The sequence below is a fragment of the Macaca thibetana genome, chromosome 16, assembly GCF_024542745.1.
Source record: "Macaca thibetana thibetana isolate TM-01 chromosome 16, ASM2454274v1, whole genome shotgun sequence".
In the NCBI taxonomy this organism is placed as follows: domain Eukaryota; kingdom Metazoa; phylum Chordata; class Mammalia; order Primates; family Cercopithecidae; genus Macaca; species Macaca thibetana.
In genome coordinates, this window is record NC_065593.1 from 3,104,886 (window position 1) to 3,125,591 (window position 20,706).

The window sequence follows — 20,706 nt, forward strand, 5'->3', positions numbered from 1 at the left end:
TTTTAATATTAAAATGGCGCTAATTTTAACAAAATAACAGAAAAAAACCCCAAGGTACAATCTACAGGGAAACTCATCTTGGGCCCCCCACCCCCCCAACACACACACCTGACTAGGCCCCAGCTGTGGATGCCCAGCAGAGCTCCCAGTCACATCCACACTCAGACACACACACTCATGACAGGCTGGGGACTGGCCCAGGACCAGGTACCAAAATAGTTTTAGAAACAACCGTCCAGCCCAGGCGCTAGAAAAATACTCTTTGCAAAGTGAGGGGGAAGGACGGTGTGTGGAGTGGGAGGTGGCACAAGGTGCTGGGCCCCACCTGTCCTCTTCCCTAGGCAGTGGGCCCCCCCAGGGCAGCCAAATGCCTGCAGGAGGGCTCAGTTCTGGCCCAAGTCCCAGGCCCACATCCTGGGGCTGGTGCTGCTCCAGGGCCCAGGGTCAGGCAGGACAGGACAGCAGGTCCCAGTGGAGCCTACAGGTTAGCAGGCGTGGGTCTATGTTAAGGGGCCAGGCAGGTGCCAGGGATCCAGCACTCCAGCTCCGAGCAGGGCAGGTGGAGGTCGGGATAGTTCTGGCCTTCCTGCGAGAGGGAGAGAAGAGGTATCAGCAGAAGGTGAGGGAGGGCCAAAGAGGGCAGATGGATTGCCACAGTGGCCGGACCACACAGGTGCTGCCACTGTCTCCTCTGCAGGGCAGGCAGGGCCCTTCAGTAACCGCCTGAGATCGGGTTGCTGAGTCTCCAGGTGGGTATCCAAGCGCCAGGCCACATATGCCCCACTGAGGCCAGGGAGGGGCACCAGACAAAGAGCTGGGAGGTGTCCATGTCCTGTGCAGGGTGAGGCTATGGCCCACAGTCAGGTGGCTGGGAGCACGAGGCAGCAAATGCGCTGGGCAGATCTACGGGCCCCAGATCTAGGTGAGGATCCACAGACTCAGGCAGGGTAAGTCAGCCACTTGCTGGGCCCAACCGATGAGACCTGACCTCATGTACCTCAGTGATCTCATCTATGAAACAGACTGGCCAAACCAGCTCCCAAGCTCCGAACTACTGCCACCTCTAAGTGGTTTAATCTGGTCTTGTCCTAACCACCACCTGCCACATGCAAGGGCTGAGGGGCTGGCCCTGCTTTTCTAATACCCAGCCATGACATTGGCACTCCATGGAAGGCAGCCAGGTTTCAGAGTGCCACCATCACAGGGGCCTGCCAGGGTCCCAGGTGGAAGAGCAGGGCCAAGTGGTACCCAGGCAGGGGCTAAAGGGGGTGGACGTTGCCAGTGGTGAGGACCAGGGCCCCACCCCTGCAGCACCTCATTTGATCAGGATGGCACAGGCATGGGCCTCATCTTCTGCCAGGTTCCTCAGGTTCCTCTCCGACTCCTCAGAGGAGCTGCAAGATGGGGATGGTGCTCAGGGGTTGGGGCAGGGGAGCCCCTGGCAGCCCTGGGGAGGAGGCCTAGGGGACAGGGCAGCCCCTCCTGTGGACCTGCCCACCAGCCTCACCCCAGAAAATCCTTCACATCTTCCACTGTGACGTCCCCTGTCGTGTCCAGCGTGGTGTCAGCACTGGTGGCTGAGTCGATGGACATGGGTGAGAGTGCAGCCTCGGGTGGCTCTGGGGTGTCTGCAGGGAGCAAGTGATCAGCCCTTACCAGGACCCTTAGCACCCTCTGCACCTGGGGGCCTGGGGACACAGACCCAAACCCAAAGGCAGCCCATGGTGAGGAGTGGCACCAATGAGCACACAACCACCCATCTCCTACAGAAGCCTGCCTGATCCCTGAGCTATGTGAGTCCTAACTCCCTCCCCCAGGGCACTGTGGGGCCAGGGTCTGGACCCCTTTCATGCCCTCCTCACCAGGTCCCTTGCTGTGGGCTGGATCAGGGCTTCCATCAAGGCTCTGTGAGGCCAGGAGGATGCTTGGGGTCCCGTTAGCCTGGCTCAGCTTGGGTGACTCTCGGAGCCTGTAACTGCAGAGATGGGGCCATGATGGGGGCCATAGGTGGATGACTCGAGGCTGGCACCCTAGATCCTTGCCCTCCCACTCCCGCGCCCAGGGAAGGAAATCTCAGGGGTGGGATGAGACCTGGCCCTGGTCACAGGTCCCCCAGGCTAGAGGCTGCCCCTCCACCCACCTGGCCTGGGTGGCATCGCGGGGCCAGTTAATGTCCAGAGAGCAGAGTGGCTCTGTGATGTTCCGGGCACTTAGGGAGAAGCGTTCAAATTCTGACGGGGATATCAGGTAAAAGCCTGGGTGGACAGAAGAATGAGGAGTGCAGTTAGGAGATGCCACCAACCACAGCTCCTCCGTGGCCTGGGCCAGTGCCCACCCGGAGTGCCCTTCCTGCTCCCAGGCAGTACTGGTCCCGCTCAGCTCGCTCGCCTGAGGAAGGCCTCCTCGGCCTCTGCCCCGTCTCACCCTGGCCATGGCGCGTGAAGACACATGAAGCGATGCCGCTGATGTCCTCCTTCCGGATGCAGGAGTAGTGCACCTGGGGCCGCAGGCCAGGCACCGAGAAGACGTGGACGTCACCCAGGTTGGTGAGGCAGGCCAGGCAGGTCTCAGCATAGTCCTCGCAGGCCACACTGGCAAACGTGGCCAGCGCCACCTTGCGCACACGACAGCCCTCATGGGCCGTCAGCTTGAACTTGGTCTTCGCGCTCACCTTGGGCAGTGTGAACACCTGACAGCAGGTGGCCGGTGAGCACACAGCCTGGCCCTGTCCTCATCCCCAGGGCCCCTCACCCTTATAGCTGCTGACCCACCAGCTCCCACCACAAAGCCCAGCTGCACTGCCACGTGGCCTCCCCTGCCTGTACACCTGACTGCCCCACTAAACTCCAGACTTCACACTGTACTCCAGAAACCTCCCAGGCCCTCTCTCGATCTGTGACAAAATCCATCACAGAGTGCCAAGATTATGAGACTGGTATCCCCACCAAACCTAGAGTTCTTTCGAGGCAGAGCCCCTGGGGACTGGAATCAGGGGTCTGGGCAGGGTACAGGAGCCTCGTAGGGCACAGTGAGATAGGACTAGATTCCTGCCCTCCCAGGGGAACTGAGCAGGCTGACGGGGTATCAGGGTTCTTCCGTAGTTCTCTGCTGACTGGGGGTGTTTTCTGGGGTGCAAGGGAATTAGGGTCCCAACGGTGGGGGATACAGGCAGGAAGGGGTTCTAGAGGGTCCAGTGGTGTCCATGAGGTTGGGGCCTGGAGGGGAGTCCCCGCCAGACTATAATGGCTCACCTTGAACTGCTCCTCAGACGCGATGAGCACAGCGTGACCACCCTGCATGTCAGGTGCCTGCGCCAGGTCCCGTGAGGCCTCGTAGGGCTCGGGCAGTGGGCGGCCACGCCCATCCAACACGGCAATGGCCACCACAGGCGCCCGGTGCATCAGCTGCACCTCCTTGCCCAGCACGGCCTCCACCGATTGCTCAGGCCGCTTCTCACCACCCACTGCTGCTGCCGGCACCTCCAGCGCATAGGCGAACACGGAGCCTGAGTTGGTGCCAGCCCACATGGTGGGCCCGTGGTGGGCCCCTGCAGAAAACAAATGCAAGAAGAGGGAGCTCCCTGTGGGCCAGGCATCTCCCCTGTGGTCTCCCCACAAGACTGCAGGTCCCGCCCTGCCTCTCTTGTACCCCTGCTTCCTAACTATGACACCCTGGGACTCAGGGCTGGTTCCCTCCTGTCCCATGCCTCCCTGGTGACCTCCAGTCTCAAGGCCTGAGACCCCAGCTCTACGCTGCTGACTGTAGTCAGAGCCCAGGATGCAGCCCTCCTGCAGAGGCCCGAACAGTTGTAGCGCATCTGCACAGGATGCCGATGGGCACCCAAACCAGACCGAGCCCTCCAGACCCATCCCACTGCACCCTCAGCCCCCATCTCAGTAAACGCAGCTCCATCCTAGCATCACTCAGGCCCCAAGCCCCATAAGACCCCGACTCCTTTCTCCACTCCCGCATCCCCTTGCTAGTCCTGTCGACAGGTGCGCCTTGTCTCAGCCCTGCTTCACCCCCTTCATCTTCAGTGTGCTCCCTATGTGGCAGCCAGAGGAAGCCGCCAAGCCTGGGGACACCTAGGACGCCCATCCATCGACCCTGCTCTGCCTGTGTGAACTGAACCTCTGGGGGACAAGCTTTAGTGGAGAATCGGAGCTCAGCCCAGCAGAAGCAAGAGCAGATCACTACCTGCTCTCTGATGACCCGATGGATCCTGAGGCAGTAAGTGTCTGCGCAACTCAAAACATGCCCAACAGGAGCCCCAGCCGGCCATGAACATGAACCTATCGGCTTTCTCAGGCCAGTGGAAGAAGTAAAAAACCCCAGGCTGTCCTCCTCTGGGTCTTTGTAGTCAGAAAAAAACAAAAAGTCAAAGAACCCCCCACCTCCAGCTGCACCAGCCACATCCAGACAGTGGGAAAATCCACTGCACAAAGACTCTCGACAAATAAATGGCATCAGAAAGCTGAGCTCATAGACCAAGCAGATGACACTCAGGAATTTACATCGGTTCTACAGGGCATGATGTGAGCAGTGACTGTCAGTGACATCTGTCAGGAACACACTGAAGCGCTTGTGTCTGGGTTTTCGTTTAAAATACCCCCGCAAAAAACCAGCAAAGAGTGTGGGGGAGGTGGGCAGACTCCGCAAGGGGCACACGGCTGGCAGCAGGCATGTGAGATATGTGGGACAACTTTCCACCTCTCTATTTTTGTGTATGTTTGAAATTCTCCCATTGTACAAGTTCAAAATCAATCAGTGACTCAATCAACAAACCCAGGACCTTCCCAGGGCTCCCAGGCCACCGAGAATCAAAGCCAGGTCCTCAGCCTCTGGCCAGCAGCAGTACCTCCCTGAGCCACACTCCTCGACCCTCACCTGCTCCACTCCAGCCAAGTGGCTGGACGGCTGCCCACATGCATGCCCACCCCGGGGCCTGGGCACTGGCTGGTGACCCTCACTGTCATCCGCCAGGCCTCAACCTCCCTTCTCCTGGCTCAGATCTGAGAGGCCCACCCAGCTCACTCAAAAATCCCTTACCATCCAGCTCCCCAAGGGACACTGGGGGTGACCCAGCAGTCCCCCTGGGGGAGCTGGATGGTAAGGGTTTTTTTCTGAGAGGGTCTCACTCTGTTGCCCAGGCTGGAGTGCAGTGGCACGATCTCGGCTCACTGCAACCTCCGCCTCCCACATTCATGCAATTCTCCTGCCTCAGCCTCCCAAGTAGCTGGGATTACAGGTGCCCGCCACCACGCCTGGCTAATTTTTGTATTTTTAGTAGAGATGAGGTTTCACCATGTTGGCCAGGCTAGTCTCAAACTCCTGACCTCAGGTGATCCACCCGCCTCGACCTCCCAAAATGCTGGGATTACAGTCGTGAGCCACTGTGCCCAGTCACATTCAGTAAAACTTTCAAACCTCCTGGAAGGTGCAGTCCCACCACCCATCTCCCACGTGGCCAACTGAGGCCAGCCTCCCCAACCCTTGCCCCTTCTCTGCCCCTGCCTTACCATCTCGAAGGAATGTGTCGGCAAAGTATAGGCAACGCACGACGCCTGATAGGGAGTCATCGGCAGAGCGGGGCTCAATGCGGCGCTGCACGGGCGTCATCTCCACGTCATGGGGGCAGGCCTGCTCGGCCAGCTGTGCATTGGCTTCCTGCAACTGCCGGGCAGGGGCTCCTGAACACCATCTCCCTAGCACCCCAGCAGCTTGCATCCTGCTTTGCGCCCTATGTTGTGTTACCATTCCTCCACCACCCAGCTCAGCTCACTCATCCCTCTGGAGGGCCCAGGGGCTGCCGATAAGCAGGCTCCAGGGGTCCCAGGCCAGGGCCAGGCCAAGGCACGGGACACAGGCACAGCTCCCGTGCAGCCCACCCCAGCTCACCTTGCTGCTGGCATTAGCAGCCCGCTTCTTGCCCGAGACACGGCTCTTGCGAATGCGCCGGAAAGACTGGCGCAGCGACTTCTTCAGAGACTTCACCCGGGAGAGCGGCCCCTCCATGGCCAGGGAGTCATTGGGGTGAAGAGTGCACCTGGGGGCAGACAGGGTCCAGCTGTGCTACAGAGCAGCCTCCTGGAGCAGCCACCACACTCCTGCTGGCCTCTGGAGGCACCCAGGTCAGGGAGTCACAGCCCCTCTGGCGCAGTCCTGTGGACCCAGCTGCTGCTGGTGCTGAGAATGTCCTTCTTGGAGCTGCCAGGTTATTTATTATGGGGCAATGGAGGTTAGTGGGGCCTTTGCCACACCAAACACAAGAGTTGGAAACAGAAGCCCAGATCCCATCTCGCTGGTGGCTCCAGCTGCCCAGCCGCCCCCACCCCACACACCTGGCCAGCACAGGGCTCTTGCGCTGGTAGTCGAAGAGGCCAAAGCCATGACTGGTGCCAAAGGCCACGAGGCTCCACTCGGTGTGGAGTGTGACAGCGGTGACAGCAGCTGGCGGCAGGCACTGCACCAGGACACGGGGCTGGAAGCCAGCAGGCCAGGGCAGCGGCCCCGTGCGTGGGCTCAGCCGCTCGTGGCCCTTCCATGTGAAGCCCTCGCGGTCCTGGAGGAGGTCTATGATGGCCACGCTGACCGCCTGCTCCACCGGCACATCACTGAGCTCCAGTACCAGCACCTGAGCCCACAGCCAGGCAGGGTGAGCATCAGCACAGGGGAGGGGCCGCCCTGGGCCCCACTCAGCCTGTAGCCTCCGAAGCAGCCCCAGCCACCACCAAGGTGGTTCTAGGACTGTCTTCAGTTCATCAGCTACATAAGCACTCACTGAATGCCTACTGTATACCAAGGCCCTCGCTGAGCACAAGGAACACAGTGATGACCAAGACACACTAGTCCCTGCCCTCTAAGGGCAAATGTTCACCCTTACCCTGAGCCTTTATCTCCCATTTAGCAATAAGTATGAGCGCCGGAGCACAGCACTGACATGAGTTCCCGCCCCTCCTCAACACTGTGGTTCCCCCAGCAACAGGCGCACTTCCCATCTGTCCTCACCCCAGCCAGCCCCACCCAGAGCCCTATTCCCACCTTGGCTTTTGCCTGTGCCAGTCCATCTCCCTCTCCACCAGACCCTCCAGTTCAGACCCATCTCTTCCAGAAAGCCCTCCCTGACATCTCCAACCCAGGGGACACCCAGCCCTACCTGGCCTGCAGTGCCAGCCACCACCATCTGGGCTGTATACTTGCAGAGAGCAACCTTCTGCACGCCAAGCCGGGGATCGTCACTGTAGGGATCGAAGCAGCCCACCTAGAGGGATGGGAAGGAGTAATGAGTCCAGGCAGAGTTGGGACCAGCTCATCAGGGCCAGGGGAGGGGCCCACCTTGCGGAAGGGTGGCCAGTCGTCCTCGGCAGCCTGGGCCAGGCTGTCAGCGTGCTCACAGTCCGTCTGGAAGAGGCCAGCTGTGCTCAGCTTATAGAGCGGCCGCAGCGCCACACCCGAGGCATCCCAGAACCTCACAGTGCCATCCTCATGGCTGCAGGGAAGGCAGATGTCAGGGCTACCCCTGGGTTCCTGTGAGGCCTGCACACCCCTCCATTCACTCATCTGATGACCGCTCACTAAGCACCTACTGCACGTGCCAAACACTGACCAGAATCTTATTGTTACAAAAAACAACAGGCACCTACTGTATACAGCACAGGCGCACCGTGCACCTGCTATATGCCAGGCCACATGCACCACATGCACCTGGGCCCTTTAAACCACAGGGTGGAAATGACCACCCTGATTAACAGGAGATGGCCAAGGGGGACATGTAGAGAATAGAGGACTACGGGGGTTCTGCCTGCACTGCAGCAGCCATCAAAGGTGATCAAGAGCAAGGCAGTCACAGAACAGAGCGTGGGGCATCCCGGGGGAGGAGCTGCCTGGGGCCCGAGGCAATCACGTAGGTGGAGGAGCAGGAAGACTGCAGAGGCCGGGAGGAAGCAGGGAGGGGGCAGGGGAAGTAGACAAATCTATGGCGCAGCCTTGGGACACAGCTGCAGAGCCCAAGCAGGGCCCCGGGCAGTGGTGAAAGCCCAGAGGTAGGGCGTGAGAGGTGTGTGACTGTGGGGCGGGTGTGAGAGGTGTGTGACTGTGGGGCGGGTGTGAGAGGTATGTGACTGTGGGGTGGGTGAAAGGTGTGTGTGGGGCGGGCGTGAGAGGTGTGTGACTGTGGGGCGGGCGTGAGAGGTGTGTGACTGTGGGGCGGGTGTGAGAGGTGTGTGACTGTGGGGCGGGTGTGAGAGGTATGTGACTGTGGGGTGGGTGAAAGGTGTGTGTGGGGCGGGTGTGAGAGGTGTGTGACTGTGGGGCGGGTGTGAGAGGTGTGTGACTGTGGGGGGGTGAGAGGGTGTGACTGTAGGGCGGGTGTGAGAGGTATGTGACTGTGGGTGGGTGAAAGGTGTGTGTGGGGCGGGTGTGTGTGGGGCGGGCGTGAGAGGTGTGTGACTGTGGGGCGGGTGTGAGAGGTGTGTGACTGTGGGGCGGGTGTGAGAGGTGTGTGACTGTGGGGCGGGTGTGAGAGGTGTGTGACTGTGGGGCGGGTGTGAGAGGTGTGTGACTGTGGGGCAGGTGTGTGAGGTGTGTGTGGGGTGGGGGAGAGGTATGTGACTGTGGGGTGGGTGAAAGGTGTGTGTGGGGCGGGCATGAGAGGTGTGTGACTGGGGGGGTGTGAGAGGTGTGTGACTGTGGGGCGGGTGTGAGAGGTGTGTGACTGGGGTGGGTGTGAGAGGTGTGTGACTGTGGGGGGGGGTGAGAGGTATGTGGTGTGTGACTGTGAAAGGTGTGTGTGGGGCGGGCATGAGAGGTGTGTGACTGGGGCGGGTGTGAGAGGTGTGTGACTGTGGGGCGGGTGTGAGAGGTGTGTGACTGGGGTGGGTGTGAGAGGTGTGTGACTGTGGGGCGGGTGTGTGAGGGTGTGTGTGACTGTGAGAGGTATGTGACTGTGGGGTGGGTGAAAGGTGTGTGTGGGGCAGGCGTGAGAGGTGTGTGACGGGCGGGTGTGAGAGGTGTGTGACTGGGGCGGGTGTGTGAGGGGTGTGACTGTGGGGCGGGTGTGAAAGGTATGTGACTGTGAGGTGGGTGAAAGGTGTGTGCGGGGGCGGGAGTGAGAGGTGTGTGACTGGAGCGGGTGTGAGAGGTGTGTGACGGGCGGGTGTGTGAGGTGTGTGACTGTGGGGCGGGTGTGAGAGGTGTGTGACTGTGGGGCGGGTGTGAGGTGTGTGACTAGGGTAGGTGTGAGAGGTGTGTGACTCTGGGGTGGTTGTGAGAGGTGTGTGACTGGGGTGGGTGTGAGAGGTGTGTGACCGTGGGGCGGGTGTGAGGTGTGTGACGGGTGGGCGTGAGAGGTGTGTGACTGTGGGGTGGGTGTGAGGTGTGTGACTGGGGTAGGTGTGAGAGGTGTGTGACTGTGAGGTGGGCATGAGGTGTGTGACTGGGGTAGGTGTGAGAGGTGTGTGACTGTGGGGTAGGTGTGAGAGGTGTGTGACTGTGAGGCGGGTGTGAAGTGTGTGTGACTGTGGGGTGGGTGTGAGGTGTGTGACTGTGGGGTGGGTGTGAGGTGTGTGACTGTGGGGTGGTTGTGAGAGGTGTGTGACTGAGGTGGGTGTGTGAGGTATGTGACTGTGGGGTGGTTGTGAGAGGTGTGTGACTGTGGGGTGGTTGTGAGAGGTGTGTGACTGTGGGGTGGGTGTGAGAGGTATGTGACTGTGGGGTGGTTGTGAGAGGTGTGTGACTGAGGTGGGTGTGTGAGGTATGTGACTGTGGGGTGGTTGTGAGAGGTGTGTGACTGTGGGGTGGTTAAGACTCACTCTGGCAGCCCTGAAAGCCACAGCAAGCTCTTCAGCAGGGAAGGGCACACTGGAGTCAGAGGCCTGAGGGTCCCAGCACAGGCGGGAGTGGGGGCAGGGCAGGAAGTTAAGGCCTGAGTCACCCGGCACGTCAGCGCCCGCCAGGCCCAGGCTGGGCTCTCTGGCACCTTCCCTGGGCAGTTCAGCGTGGGCCAGCCCAGATTTTCCAGTCCCAGGGCAGGCAGGCTGGGCGGGTGGAGCCCTGGGGTTTGGTAGAGCTCAGTTCCAGGCCAAAAGGCAGATCAGGGCAGCACCTTGAACCAAGGTCCAGAGAGGTTTCATTCCAATCCACCTTGGGCGAGGAGGAACTACCTGGTCCCACCAGGGGCCAGGCCTGAGTCTCCTGGCACCTCTGCACCCACCAGGCCCAGGATGGGTTCTCCCCCAACAGCAAGGAGCCCACTCACCCACATAAGCACGCACACCTACCCGGTCAGCAGCAACCCTCGCTGCGATGGCTCCTGGGCCAGGTTTCGGCCCCCAGTGATGGGCCAGCTCTGGGAGGGGGTGGCAGAGATGTGTGCACAAGGTTAGGACAAACATCTTCTCCCTTTCACCCCGAGCATGGCACATTCTGACCTCCAGGCTTAGAAGTGAAACACTCTCCCCCTCCTCAAGACCCCACCCTGTAAGACCCCCCCGATCCCCGCACACACCAAGGCACTGGAGACAGGCTGGGGGCTCTGCTGCTCGCCAGCGCTCACAATGCGGGCCCACAGCTTAGCGGGCACATTGGCCACGTGGGCCGAGCAAGTGATTGCAGATGAGTGCAGCGGGGCCAGGTATGGGGCAGGCACAGCTGGCCAGCCAGGAGTCTGCAGGTCCAGCACCACCAGCTCCTCTTCCAGCAGCACAGCCAGGGCCTGGGGGTCATCAAATTCTGTTGGATGGAGCGGGTATGGGGTGAGCACAGTCATAGGTGGCAGAGGGCGCCAGGTGGGGCTGGGAAAGGGTAGGGTACAGCAGGGCACACACCATCCCCAGGCCGCGTGCTGTGCACTGTGAAGAAGTCGATGATGCGGGAGGTGAAGTCCAGCGTCACCAATGTCTCGGCTCGAAGCACACTTACACAGTGGCGGTCACCATAGCTGGCACGGGGCATGCCACCGCTGAAGATGATAAAGTGGCCCCTGTGTGCAGAGAGTTGTGTGAGCCATGAACCACTTGGGTCCCGAGCACATACTGCACAACCCAGGAAGAGCCCACCCTTCCAGCCCCCTAGCCAGACCCGGCTCACGTCGGACACCCGCTCCCCTGACCTACCCAGACTCACAGGTCCGCCACAGAATCTTGTTAATGGCCTTGCAGGGAAAGGGGCCTGAGGGGTGGGACAGCGTCAGACCAGACTCGCTGGTGGTTCTTAGCAATTCTGCCATTCCTGCTCTGCCCTCCACTGCTCTCTACCTTGCAGCTGCCTCCTGCCTCCCCAGGAAGTCGGCGGGAGGCACACTGCCACCAGACCACCCCCTCGGGGGAGTCACTCCTCAGCCAGTTTGGCTTGGCTCAGTGGTGCCCCCTCCCATCACCACCCTCTGGCTAAGGCCTCCCCAGCACTCACCGTAAGGTGTGGTGGCCACCGTGGGCTGCAGCGTTGGGGAGCTGCCGGCATCCACAGACCAGACAGCGTAGCTGCCATCACTGTGTGAGCTGACCACAGTGCTGCTATCACGCCCCCAGCATAGGCTCTCCAGCTGCTGTGGGCAGGCAGGGGCAGGCAGGCATGAGCCATGGTAGGCACGCACTAGGGGCCCAGGCTGAGGGGACACAGGCCTCACCCACATACCTGGTTCCCCAGGAAGACGTGGTCCACACACTGCGAGGCCTGGTTCCAGATGACCAGCAGGCCCCGGCTGTAGCCTATGAGAATCTTCGTGGGGTCCTGCAGGTGTCCCTGGAGTGACTCCACGGGGCCCAGCGCCTTCCCACAGCGGTAGTCATCTGGCACACTGCGGAGGAAGGCAGGTGAGCCAGTAGAACCTCCTGCGCACACAGTGTGTGCTGGGAAGCCCACCGGCCTCTCACCTGCGCAGAACCTCGCCTGGGGCAAGCGTCTGCCCCTCGAGCAGGGTCAGGGTGGTAACATCCAGGAAGAAGACACTGCTGCCCTCAGTGCCCAGGGCTGCTATGTCGCCGGCAGCCACCAGCAGGACCACTGTGACTCGGATAAGGCTGAGCGGAGCGCTGCAGGGAACAAGGGAAAGGGAGTGAGGGTGCAAGCCCATCCAACTGGTGAGGTGGGGTGTGAGGAGCTGGGCTACTGCTGATAACTCATCACTGGCCCCACAGCGCTCACTAGGGCCTACTTACAGAGCCACCCCAGGAAGACATGCGTCATAATCAGACCGCTCAATTATTCATAAGGATGTCAGCAGGGAGACAGATAAAAATAGGTTCCCCAGGTCTTGCAGACTGGGCTCCCAGCTCCTCCCACCCACCAAGAGAGGACAGCAGGAACCACGGCATTGCCCAAGCCAGGACCAGGGCTCTCCCCGCTGAGCCCCTCCTAGGAATCCCACTGCTAGCCCTCAGACATCTCCTGACTTCACAGGCGGGCCCCAGATACCCTCATCTGCAGAAGCTGGGAGGCATCAGGAATCCATCCCTGGGTTAGGACTCCCCTTTTCCAGCTATTTCAGGCAGGGCTGGGGGGAGAGACTCCCCATACTCTCACCCAGCTGGCGCATGCTGCCAGCACCTTACCAAGCACAGCCCATGGGACCCTCCTTGCCCTCAACCCTGCCCTTTCACCTATGCACAGAAAGGCCTGTCTCCCACCCACAACTGAAGGGGCCAGGGAACCCTCGCTATTACTAACTGGCTTAGGCCCTGCCGCAAACCCCTAGACACCCCCATCATTGCAGGAAGTGTAGTGCCAGGCCTCAGGTCCTAGGATTTTGGCATATAATGCATGTACCTCCTGCTGCTCACAATGCTAATTACCTGCTCATGTTGGACTCAACCCAAACCTCCCATTTAACCTGAAAAGTTCACAGAGTATACCTCAGTAAAGCAGGGTCCAAGAGTCGCAGCCTGGGACCTAGGCCCAGCTCAAGGCATCCTGCTCTGAACCACAGCCCCCACTGGCAGCTGCCTGTCTCCATGCTGCCTTTGCACAGCAGGTTCCCACAGACTCCCCCAGATCCTCCCTGCCCAGTGGCTGGCCCCAGCCAAGTTCTCTAGTACCTGGCACCATCAAAGCCGGGCCGGCTGGGCAGCTGGAAGCTGAGTGCCTCTTCCAGGTGGGCACAGCCATTATGGTGGACAATCTCCCAGAGATGCAGGCTGCTGTCATCAAGCAGGGTCAGGAGGCGGCCCTGGTGTGTGAGCAGAGATGAAAACTAGGCTGGCCTAGGGGGGTGAGTAGATATGGGGACCACAGGGAGCTGGCCAGTGGGAAGCAGAGGCTCACCTGGCCGGGCAAGAAGTGCATCTGTGTGACGGTGGCTGCATCCCGGTGCAGGCCTGTGAACTCCACGCCAGGTGCACCATAGCTGAGGATGGCAGGTCAAGGTGGAAACAGGCATGGACCAGCAAACCACGGCGAGTGAGATACCCAAGGCTCCTCCTTAACCCGGAGTATTCCAGTGGACCCCGGCATGGGCCTGCCCATCCAGGAGGCCTCCCTGAAGAATGGAGGCCCCCTCCCTAAAGCTCCCACCCTGCACCCCTACAGTATCCCCAAGATCAGCGTGCAGGCTCCACTCACTCCTGCAAGTCGGGTGCTGCTATAGGACCTTCAGTTCCTGTAAACTGGGCCAGTGACGCCCACCTTACAGGGCTGTTGCAGATCCAGTGAGAATAAACACACCCAGCAGGCTCGGCCTCAGCCTGGTGAGAGGCTGGGGCTCCGCTCCACTTCAGCCCCACGTTTCTATGGGCTCTGGGAGCTGCGCCTTGCCAGATGGGATCAGGCAGGCCAGAGGTGCAAGGCCCGGACAAGAAAGCCAGGGAGCAAGAGAGTCCAGACTGCCTTTTCCCATAGCTTCAGGCCAAACTTCAGCCATGGGTAAGAAAACCCACCCCCGCCGGGCGCGGTGGCTCACTCCTGTAATCCCAGCACTCTGGGAGTCCGATGCGGGTGGATCACAAGGTCAGGAGTTGAGGACCAGCCTGGCCAAGATGGTGAAACCTCGTCTCTATTAAAAATGCAAAAATTAGCCGGGCATGCTGGTAGGCGCCTGTAATCCCAGCTATTTGGGAGGCTGCGGCAGAGAATTGCTTGACTCCAAGAGGCAAAGGCTGCAGTGAGCCGAAATTGTGCCACTGCACTCCAGCCTGGGCGACAAAGAGTGAGACTCTGTCTCAAAAACACAACAACAAAAAAGAAAACCCACCTCCCTCCAAGGCAGGCAGCCAACAACTGCCACCTTGAGGGAGGAGAGGCCCCAGCCTGCCCATTTAACAGATGAGCACACAGAGACTCGGAGGGCGTGGGTGACCTGCTTGAAGTGCCCAGTGTCAGTGCCTCAGTCCCGGCAACTCCAGGGCTGATGGTGGACAGCAGGGCCTGAAGGGCCCCAGGACAGAGGGTGCAGGGAGGAGTCAGCAACGTTGCCCTGGTGACAACACGGGAGCCGTTGCCTGGAGCTTGAGCTGGGATTCCCTACAGGAGCCTGGCGAGAAACTCTGAAGAAGGGACAAAAGAGGGGACAGGAGCAGCTGGGCGGGAACCAGGGTCGTCAAGGAGATGGGGCCGGTCTGGCAGGGGGAGGGGCAGCTTCTAGTGACCAGGGCTGGCCCTCTCCAGCCTCAGTTTCCCAACCCGAGGGGCTCCAGGCAGTGGTGGTCAGGGGAAGAAGGGAAGAGGACCCCGGGCTCCAGCCTCCTTTCTGAGGCTCAGTCTCCTCATCTGCACTTCAGGTTCTTTTTGAGCCTGAGGACAAGAGCACAGGAGACCCCAACACAGGAGGGACACCTGAAGGCTGCAGGGATACATGTGCGGATGGCAGCGCAGCACCCACAGGAGTGGGAGCAGCAGGCCAGGCAGTGGGGCATGTCGGGCCCAGAGTACTGCCCTACTCACCCACAGGTAGTGCTGGGGCCATGGGAGAGAAGGGGACATCTCAGCCCATCCGCACTCCCCAGAGTAGGCAAAGAGCTCACAAACCACAGGCTCAGACTCCCACCCCTGGGGTGAGAAGACCCCCATCCCACACCCTCCCCTTTCCCGGCATTGACACATTTTCTGGGAACTGATGTCCGAAACCAGGATACTGAAACTCAGAGGGCCACACAGGAGGGGTAGGGGTCAGCACCCCTCACCAAGTCGCCATCAGCCAGACCCTGGCACTTCGGCTTCCCCAAGAGCAGTTGGGGTGGGATTCTCCAGGGCCGGCACAGAGACACTGAGCTGCCGGCCTGCCCCCCACCCCCACCCCGGGCCTGCAGGGAAAATGCCCGCTTTGTGTGGCTCACACAGCCCATTGTGCAGCAGCCAGGATCCAGGTGGGGGCCGTGCTGCACTCACCATGCCGAGCCTGGCACTGCCCCCAGCCCCCTTGGCTGAACACATGTGTCTTCACATTCACACGTGTGTGCATTGGCTCACCAGGGCCCCAGCCCACCTGCCATCCTCCACGGGTATCGCAGCCCAGCCCCCCTGCCTGGCCTCCCCAGAGTTGCTGGGACGATGGCAGGGTCGCCTAGGTAACTGGCTGGCTGACACGTAGCAAGGGACAGCTGTGCTACTGCAAACTGACCACCCGTCTCTCAGCAAAAGGACCCCATCATCTCTGCACAGTCGTCTCAGGTACAGAAGCCACGCCAACCTCCACCAAGATCCCAGCACTTACTGTAGCGCCCACAGAAGACCCCACTACTGCCCAGCAGAGCACCTCTGTTCTACTCTCGAGCTGGACGCTGCCAAGACCGGGACCCCAGAACACAGGAACTACAGGCAGGTGGTCCTGAACAGACCTAACACCTAGCCTGCAAAGGATACATCTTGACAGCCCCAGACCTGGTGCCAATGGCCATGATGCGAAGTTCAGGGTCGAAGGCCAGGGCGCTGGGCTGATTGGGAAAGCCATGCTCCACCGTCTGTGAGGAGGGGAACGCTGCTAGGGGTAAGCACTCCCAGGCACCTCTGCCGTGGCCCACCCTGAGGCCCACCCCAAGGCAGCCTCCAGGGTCTGCAGCTGACACACTGCGGGTAGGAGGCAGGTCTACTTGCTCTGTGCCTCAGCACCCTCAACTGTGAAATGGGTTATCATGCCTCCAGTTGGTGGGGAGGTGGCTAAACCCCTGGGCTCCATCATGACTCTACCACGCGCATGGCCCACAGAGGCCCGCCCCTCGCCACACCCCTGTGCCCCTCAATGCACACAGACTCATGTGGACCCCACTGCATGGAGGCTCCAGCAACAAACAGGTGAAGCAAGGCTCACAGAGATGCAGGCACTGACGAGGCCCCACTTGCTCCGTGAAGGGCTCCGCACCCCATTCTTAGAGGCACAGACTAAAGCTTGAGGAGTCCCACATGATGTCCATGACACTCCCCAAACACAGGCCTGAGTGGAGGTCAGAGGTCAAGGGACAACACCCAGGATCAGCTAGGCAGAGGCTTTTGACTCCTCCCAGACAGAGGGAGATGGAGGCCCAGAGAGGGGCAGCTTTCTGCCTGGACCCTGAAGGCATCTTCCCGCCTCCCCACCTGCCAACAGCTAGGCAGCATGACTCCCACGTCCATCAGCGGCAGAGGTGGTGTTAAGAGGGTTTGTGTGCCCAGAGTGTCGATGGAACAGCTTCCCACCTGCTCCCCTGCCCCTTTCACAGTGCAGGCCCTTCTGTACCGGTTTCCTGTCTTTGGCCTGGCTGTGCCCTCCCTGGGAAGCCTGCACAGCTGAGCTCCAGCCCCATCCTGAACACCAGTACAGGACACCCATGTGGGCCAACGGTAACTCCTTTTATTTTGTTGTTGTTATTTATTTATTTTTTACTTTTACCACTGGTAACTCCTGACCCACTGCCTCAGGAAGATGCACATTTGTAAGAAACCCCAGTTCCCAGCCTGTAACCCCAACCTCCCTCCCTGCCTGTCTCCGCCCATCCAGGTGGGGACTGAGCCCTCTGGGCAGCTGGTTCCGTCATGGCCTAGCTGTCTGGCCTTGGGCAAGTCACAGTACTCTCCAAGCCTCAGTCTTTCATAAGGGTCCTGGGGACAGTAAGGCCAACTAAGGACAGAGTTGGCCATTTGGCTGGGGCTTCTCTCTCCCACCAATAATGCCACACCCTTGCTGCACCTGACCTTGTCTAGCCAGTCCCTTGCTACAACCAGGATCCACAGACGGGACATCGCATCACAAATCCCCGCAGCCTTCCCTCTTTACAGAAGAGGAAAGGAGGTTGCATGCACTGTCCACCATCTGCTTCCCTCATACCCCACGCCCAGCCCATTTCTGAGCCCCATCAACTCAGTTTCAAAACACACAGAAGTCACCCCCCTCCCTGCTCCAGGCCCCACTGTCACTCACCTGGATTGGTGCTCACTACAGTCTGTTCCCACACAGAAGCCAGAGGGATCCTATGAAAGCCACAGCCAGATCCTCGTCCCTCCCCTGCTCAGGATCCTCCTGGGGTTCCCAGCTAAGGGAGGCTTGTGCCTCAGGGCCTTTGTACCTACTGCCCCTCTGCCTGGCATGCACTTCCTCCAGCACTTCCTGTCGCTCAGGAGTCATCTCCTCAGAGAAGCCTCCCTAAGCCACCCTGGCTGCAGCAGCCGCCCTGGCCACACCTCCCTCCCCCTCGCCCTGCTTTATTTGATCCACAGCACTGGCTAACATCCCAACTACCGTCTATTCTATTTTTTTGTTTTGGCTTTTCACTGTCTCCTGCATTAGCGTATCAGCCGCCTGAGTTAAGACATATTTGTCCTTTTTGATAACTACTGTTGTCCCCAGAACCTTGTAGACCTCACACACAGTGGGGCTCAGTATTAACAGAGAAGGCACACTCCACAGGCGACATGTGGGCTGGACTGGGATTTGAACCCAAGACTCGGAGTCCAAAGTCCCTGCTCACTCCTGACCTGTCTCCCACCCCCCAAACTCAGGAATCAGGGGCCTATTCCCTAGCGATCCCCTATGACCCACTTAGGTGACTAAGTCCCTTCCCCAAGACCACCCTACTTTCCACCACTGCTGCCCACACTTCATCCTCAGTGGAGGGCCCTTACTTCCCACCACCCCAAGGCTAGACAGAGTGGGCTGAGCTTCATTCCCACCTGTCTCCAGTCCCCACTGCACATCCCAATTTACTGGCTGAAGAAATGACATTTAGGCCAGGCATGGTAGCTCATGCCTGTAATCCTAGCACTTTGGGAAGCCAACATGGATGGATGGATAGCTTGAGCCCAGGAGTTCGAGACCAGCCTCGGCAACATGGTAAAACCGCACCTCTACAAAAAATACAAAAACTAGCCGGGCATGGTGACATGAGCCTGTAGTCCCAGCTACTCAGGAGGCTGAGGTGGGAGGATCACCTGAGCCAGGGAGGTTGAGGCTGCAGTGGGCTGTGACTGTGCCACTGCACTTCAGCCTGGGTGAGAGTGAGACCCCGTTTCAAAAAAAACAGTGACATTTAGCCCTGAGCCTGTTGCTGCCTTTCCCTGAAGGGCCATTCTCCTCTCACCTAACTCTCATAGCCTCCCCAGCACAGAAAACAGGCACTATCTGGGGACCACGGAGCACCAGCTTCCCCTCTGGGCCCCCTCTCAGGTTCCTGGCAGGTTCTCAGCCACCCTGTGAAGGTCCTGGCAGCTCTCACCGGCAACCACTGCAGACCTAGGCAGGGAAACCCTGAGACATCCCAGTGCCTCTGCTACTCCAGGTCCAACCATCCCAGAGCCTCCTCCAAGACAAGGGTCTCCTCAAGGCAGCCCAGGGCACCTGGCACAACACTGGCCCAGGACCACAGCAGCCCCTTGGAAAAATCCCTGCCCCTCAAGGCTAAAATCCAACCCCACTGACACAGGAACTCGAGAAAGATATTGGTGCAGCTCACTCTGACTCTGGGCAAGCCGTCACCTCTCTCAGAACCTCAATTTTCTCACCTGTATTTTGAAGATAACTCTAATTTCGAAGAGCACTGAGAGGCTCTGCGATCCGTGGGCTCTGGGGTAAGAATGAGGACAAAACCAACGCCCCCAAAGGAGTGAGCCAGGAGCAGGCTGAGGCCCTGCTCTAACATCAGTGCATAGGGAGGCGGGGGCTGAGGCGGCCCCTTTCCCTGGCCCCTAGTGTCCCACTCGGGGAAAGGAAGGAAAAGCCTCCACTTCACTCCACCTTGGTGCGGGGCAGCAGGACAGCTGGCCCATGTGGCAGAGGGAGCCAGGGCCCACAGTAAGGAGAAAAGTAGCCTCATTTCACAGCTAGGGAAACTGAGGCCCCACGATGTGAAGGGCAGTGTAGTACACAGCCAGGCATGTCCCCTGGACTCGGGGCCCCGGGCAGGGCAGGGGAGAGCAGGGCAAGGCAGAGCCTGGAGCAGTGGGGGAAGGAAGGAGAGGCTCCTTGAAGGGATTTCCCAGCCGCACCCCCCACAGCTGCCTCGTCCCCACTAACTCTCTCGCCCTCCTGCGTGCCAAAGCACAAAAAAAAACCGGGGCCCACGGCTGTCTCAAGGGCCGAGCAGGGACGCAAAGGAGCCCCAAAGAAAAAGGATAAAGAGACAGAGAGTGAGCGACAGAGAAGAGGTCGAGAGACTCCACAGAGAGAGAGAGAGAGACACGCAGGGAGAGACAGGCAAAGACTCAGAGACGCAGAGGCAGAAAGAGAAATGAGAGGCAAAGATAGGAAGGGGCAGAGGCAGAGACACCCCCACCACACACACAGTCACAACTGGGGCGAGGGAGCCGGTCAGCGACGGAGAAAGTAGGGCAGAGACCCAAAGACAGGCAAAGAGTCTCAGAGACAGAGAGACCCAGACACACAGAGACTGGCAGACCCAGGGCCAGAGCGGCCCGCAGAGACTCGGGAGCAGACACGGAAAGTCGGCCGGAGACCCAGACCCACCCAGAGTCCGAGCCAGAGCTGGGCCCGAGGAGGGGGTGCGCGGCCCGGCCCAGCCCCCGCCCCGCGCCGCGCTGCATGCCAGCCCCCGCCCCCCGGGCCCGACGTGGCTCCGACCCCGGGTCCCCAGCCCGGGCCCCCGGCCCGCCCCCTCCCACCCGAGACCGCGCCCGCGCCGCAGCCGCACCTTGTTGAAGGCGAAAAGCTCCTGCTTGAGCTTCTCGCGCTGCGGGTCGGCGCCCTGCCGCCGGAACCGAAACTTCATCATCTTGCGCCAGGCTGCCGGCGCCGCGCCCCCGCCGCCGCCGCCGCCGCCGCCGCCGCCGCCGCCGCCCGCAGGATGCGCCGCGCGGCCCCGCCGGTCCTGAGGCGCGGGCGGGGCGCGAGGCGGCCCGGGCGCGGGCGCGCGGGGCCTGGCCTGCACGGGGGTGGGCGCGGGGCGCGACGGACGCACCGTCCGACCAATGAGCATGCCCGCCGTACCGCCCGCCCCGCCCCTGTTGGCCAGACAATGGTGAACTGGGCCCCCGGGCTCGGCCGGGCTCGCGAAGGGACGCCCGCCTAGCCTGCGCCGCGGCGCGGGGCCTGCCGGGACGTGTAGTCCATGAGCCGGGGCTCCAACGCGGGCGCCTGGGGAAGCGCTTTGGAGGGGGACTGGCGCATGTTCCTGGGCTTGGAGAAGATTTTTTCCTCCTCCCAGAGAGCGAGCGACGTGCCCACTCAAGTAATGGGGCAGCCCTATTCCGAAAGCCAAGAGATCTCTGACTGGAACAACTCCCTGGCCCCTCTGCGCCTCAGTTTCCCCATCTACACCATTGGTCAAGTGATTGCCAAGTTTATAGTTTACCATT

At 60.5% G+C, this 20,706-nt stretch overlaps 1 protein-coding gene and 2 long non-coding RNA genes across 8 annotated transcripts; 2 read left to right on the top strand and 1 right to left on the bottom strand.

The window, feature by feature from the left end:
• Positions 1-19: 19 nt before the first annotated feature.
• Positions 20-20,212, bottom strand: LLGL1 (LLGL scribble cell polarity complex component 1). Of its 4 annotated transcripts, none has more exons than XM_050763360.1 (23): positions 20,043-20,212; positions 15,790-15,887; positions 13,258-13,339; positions 13,032-13,162; positions 11,871-12,029; positions 11,632-11,794; positions 11,407-11,542; positions 11,112-11,166; positions 10,824-10,978; positions 10,505-10,728; positions 10,278-10,345; positions 7,336-7,489; positions 7,157-7,261; positions 6,342-6,634; positions 5,899-6,046; positions 5,520-5,673; positions 3,252-3,547; positions 2,425-2,689; positions 2,141-2,255; positions 1,863-1,969; positions 1,508-1,628; positions 1,315-1,394; positions 20-586 (listed from the first exon to the last, which is right to left on the bottom strand). In XM_050763360.1, exons 1-22 carry the CDS (start codon positions 20,121-20,123, stop codon positions 1,316-1,318), a joined length of 3,189 nt encoding a protein of 1,062 aa, XP_050619317.1. In that variant the 5' UTR covers positions 20,124-20,212; the 3' UTR covers positions 20-586; position 1,315. The 4 variants fall into 4 exon arrangements, with proteins under 4 accessions (XP_050619317.1, XP_050619315.1, XP_050619316.1 ...); XM_050763358.1 differs by having other exon boundaries at positions 21-586; positions 1,863-1,975; positions 11,407-11,539; XM_050763359.1 differs by having other exon boundaries at positions 21-586; positions 1,863-1,975; positions 5,520-5,667.
• LOC126938782 (uncharacterized) lies at positions 8,229-8,963 on the top strand. 3 transcript variants are annotated; one of them, XR_007720174.1, is made up of 3 exons: positions 8,229-8,272; positions 8,783-8,860; positions 8,935-8,963. It is a non-coding gene; the product is annotated as an uncharacterized LOC126938782 (long non-coding RNA). The 3 variants fall into 3 exon arrangements; XR_007720176.1 differs by lacking the exon at positions 8,229-8,272 and adding an exon at positions 8,438-8,524 and having other exon boundaries at positions 8,807-8,860; XR_007720175.1 differs by lacking the exon at positions 8,229-8,272 and adding an exon at positions 8,466-8,552 and having other exon boundaries at positions 8,807-8,860.
• Positions 9,165-9,784, top strand: LOC126938784 (uncharacterized). Its single transcript, XR_007720177.1, has 4 exons — positions 9,165-9,217; positions 9,324-9,375; positions 9,534-9,613; positions 9,698-9,784. It is a non-coding gene; the product is annotated as an uncharacterized LOC126938784 (long non-coding RNA).
• Positions 20,213-20,706: the final 494 nt, after the last annotated feature.

What these genes read in the sequence shown, in the direction of transcription:
- LLGL1 (XM_050763357.1), bottom strand. Translation starts at nt 20,123, where the DNA reads ATGATGAAGTTTCGGTTCCGGCGGCAGGGCGCCGACCCGCAGCGCGAG. An exon ending in AGGTCTGGGGCTGTCAAGAT is followed by an intron (nt 13,340 to 15,789) that starts GTATCCTTTGCA and finishes TGCCATCCTCAG; the next exon opens with CTATGGTGCACCTGGCGTGG. An exon ending in CCCGGCTTTGATGGTGCCAG is followed by an intron (nt 12,030 to 13,031) that starts GTACTAGAGAAC and finishes TGTTCCCTGCAG; the next exon opens with CGCTCCGCTCAGCCTTATCC.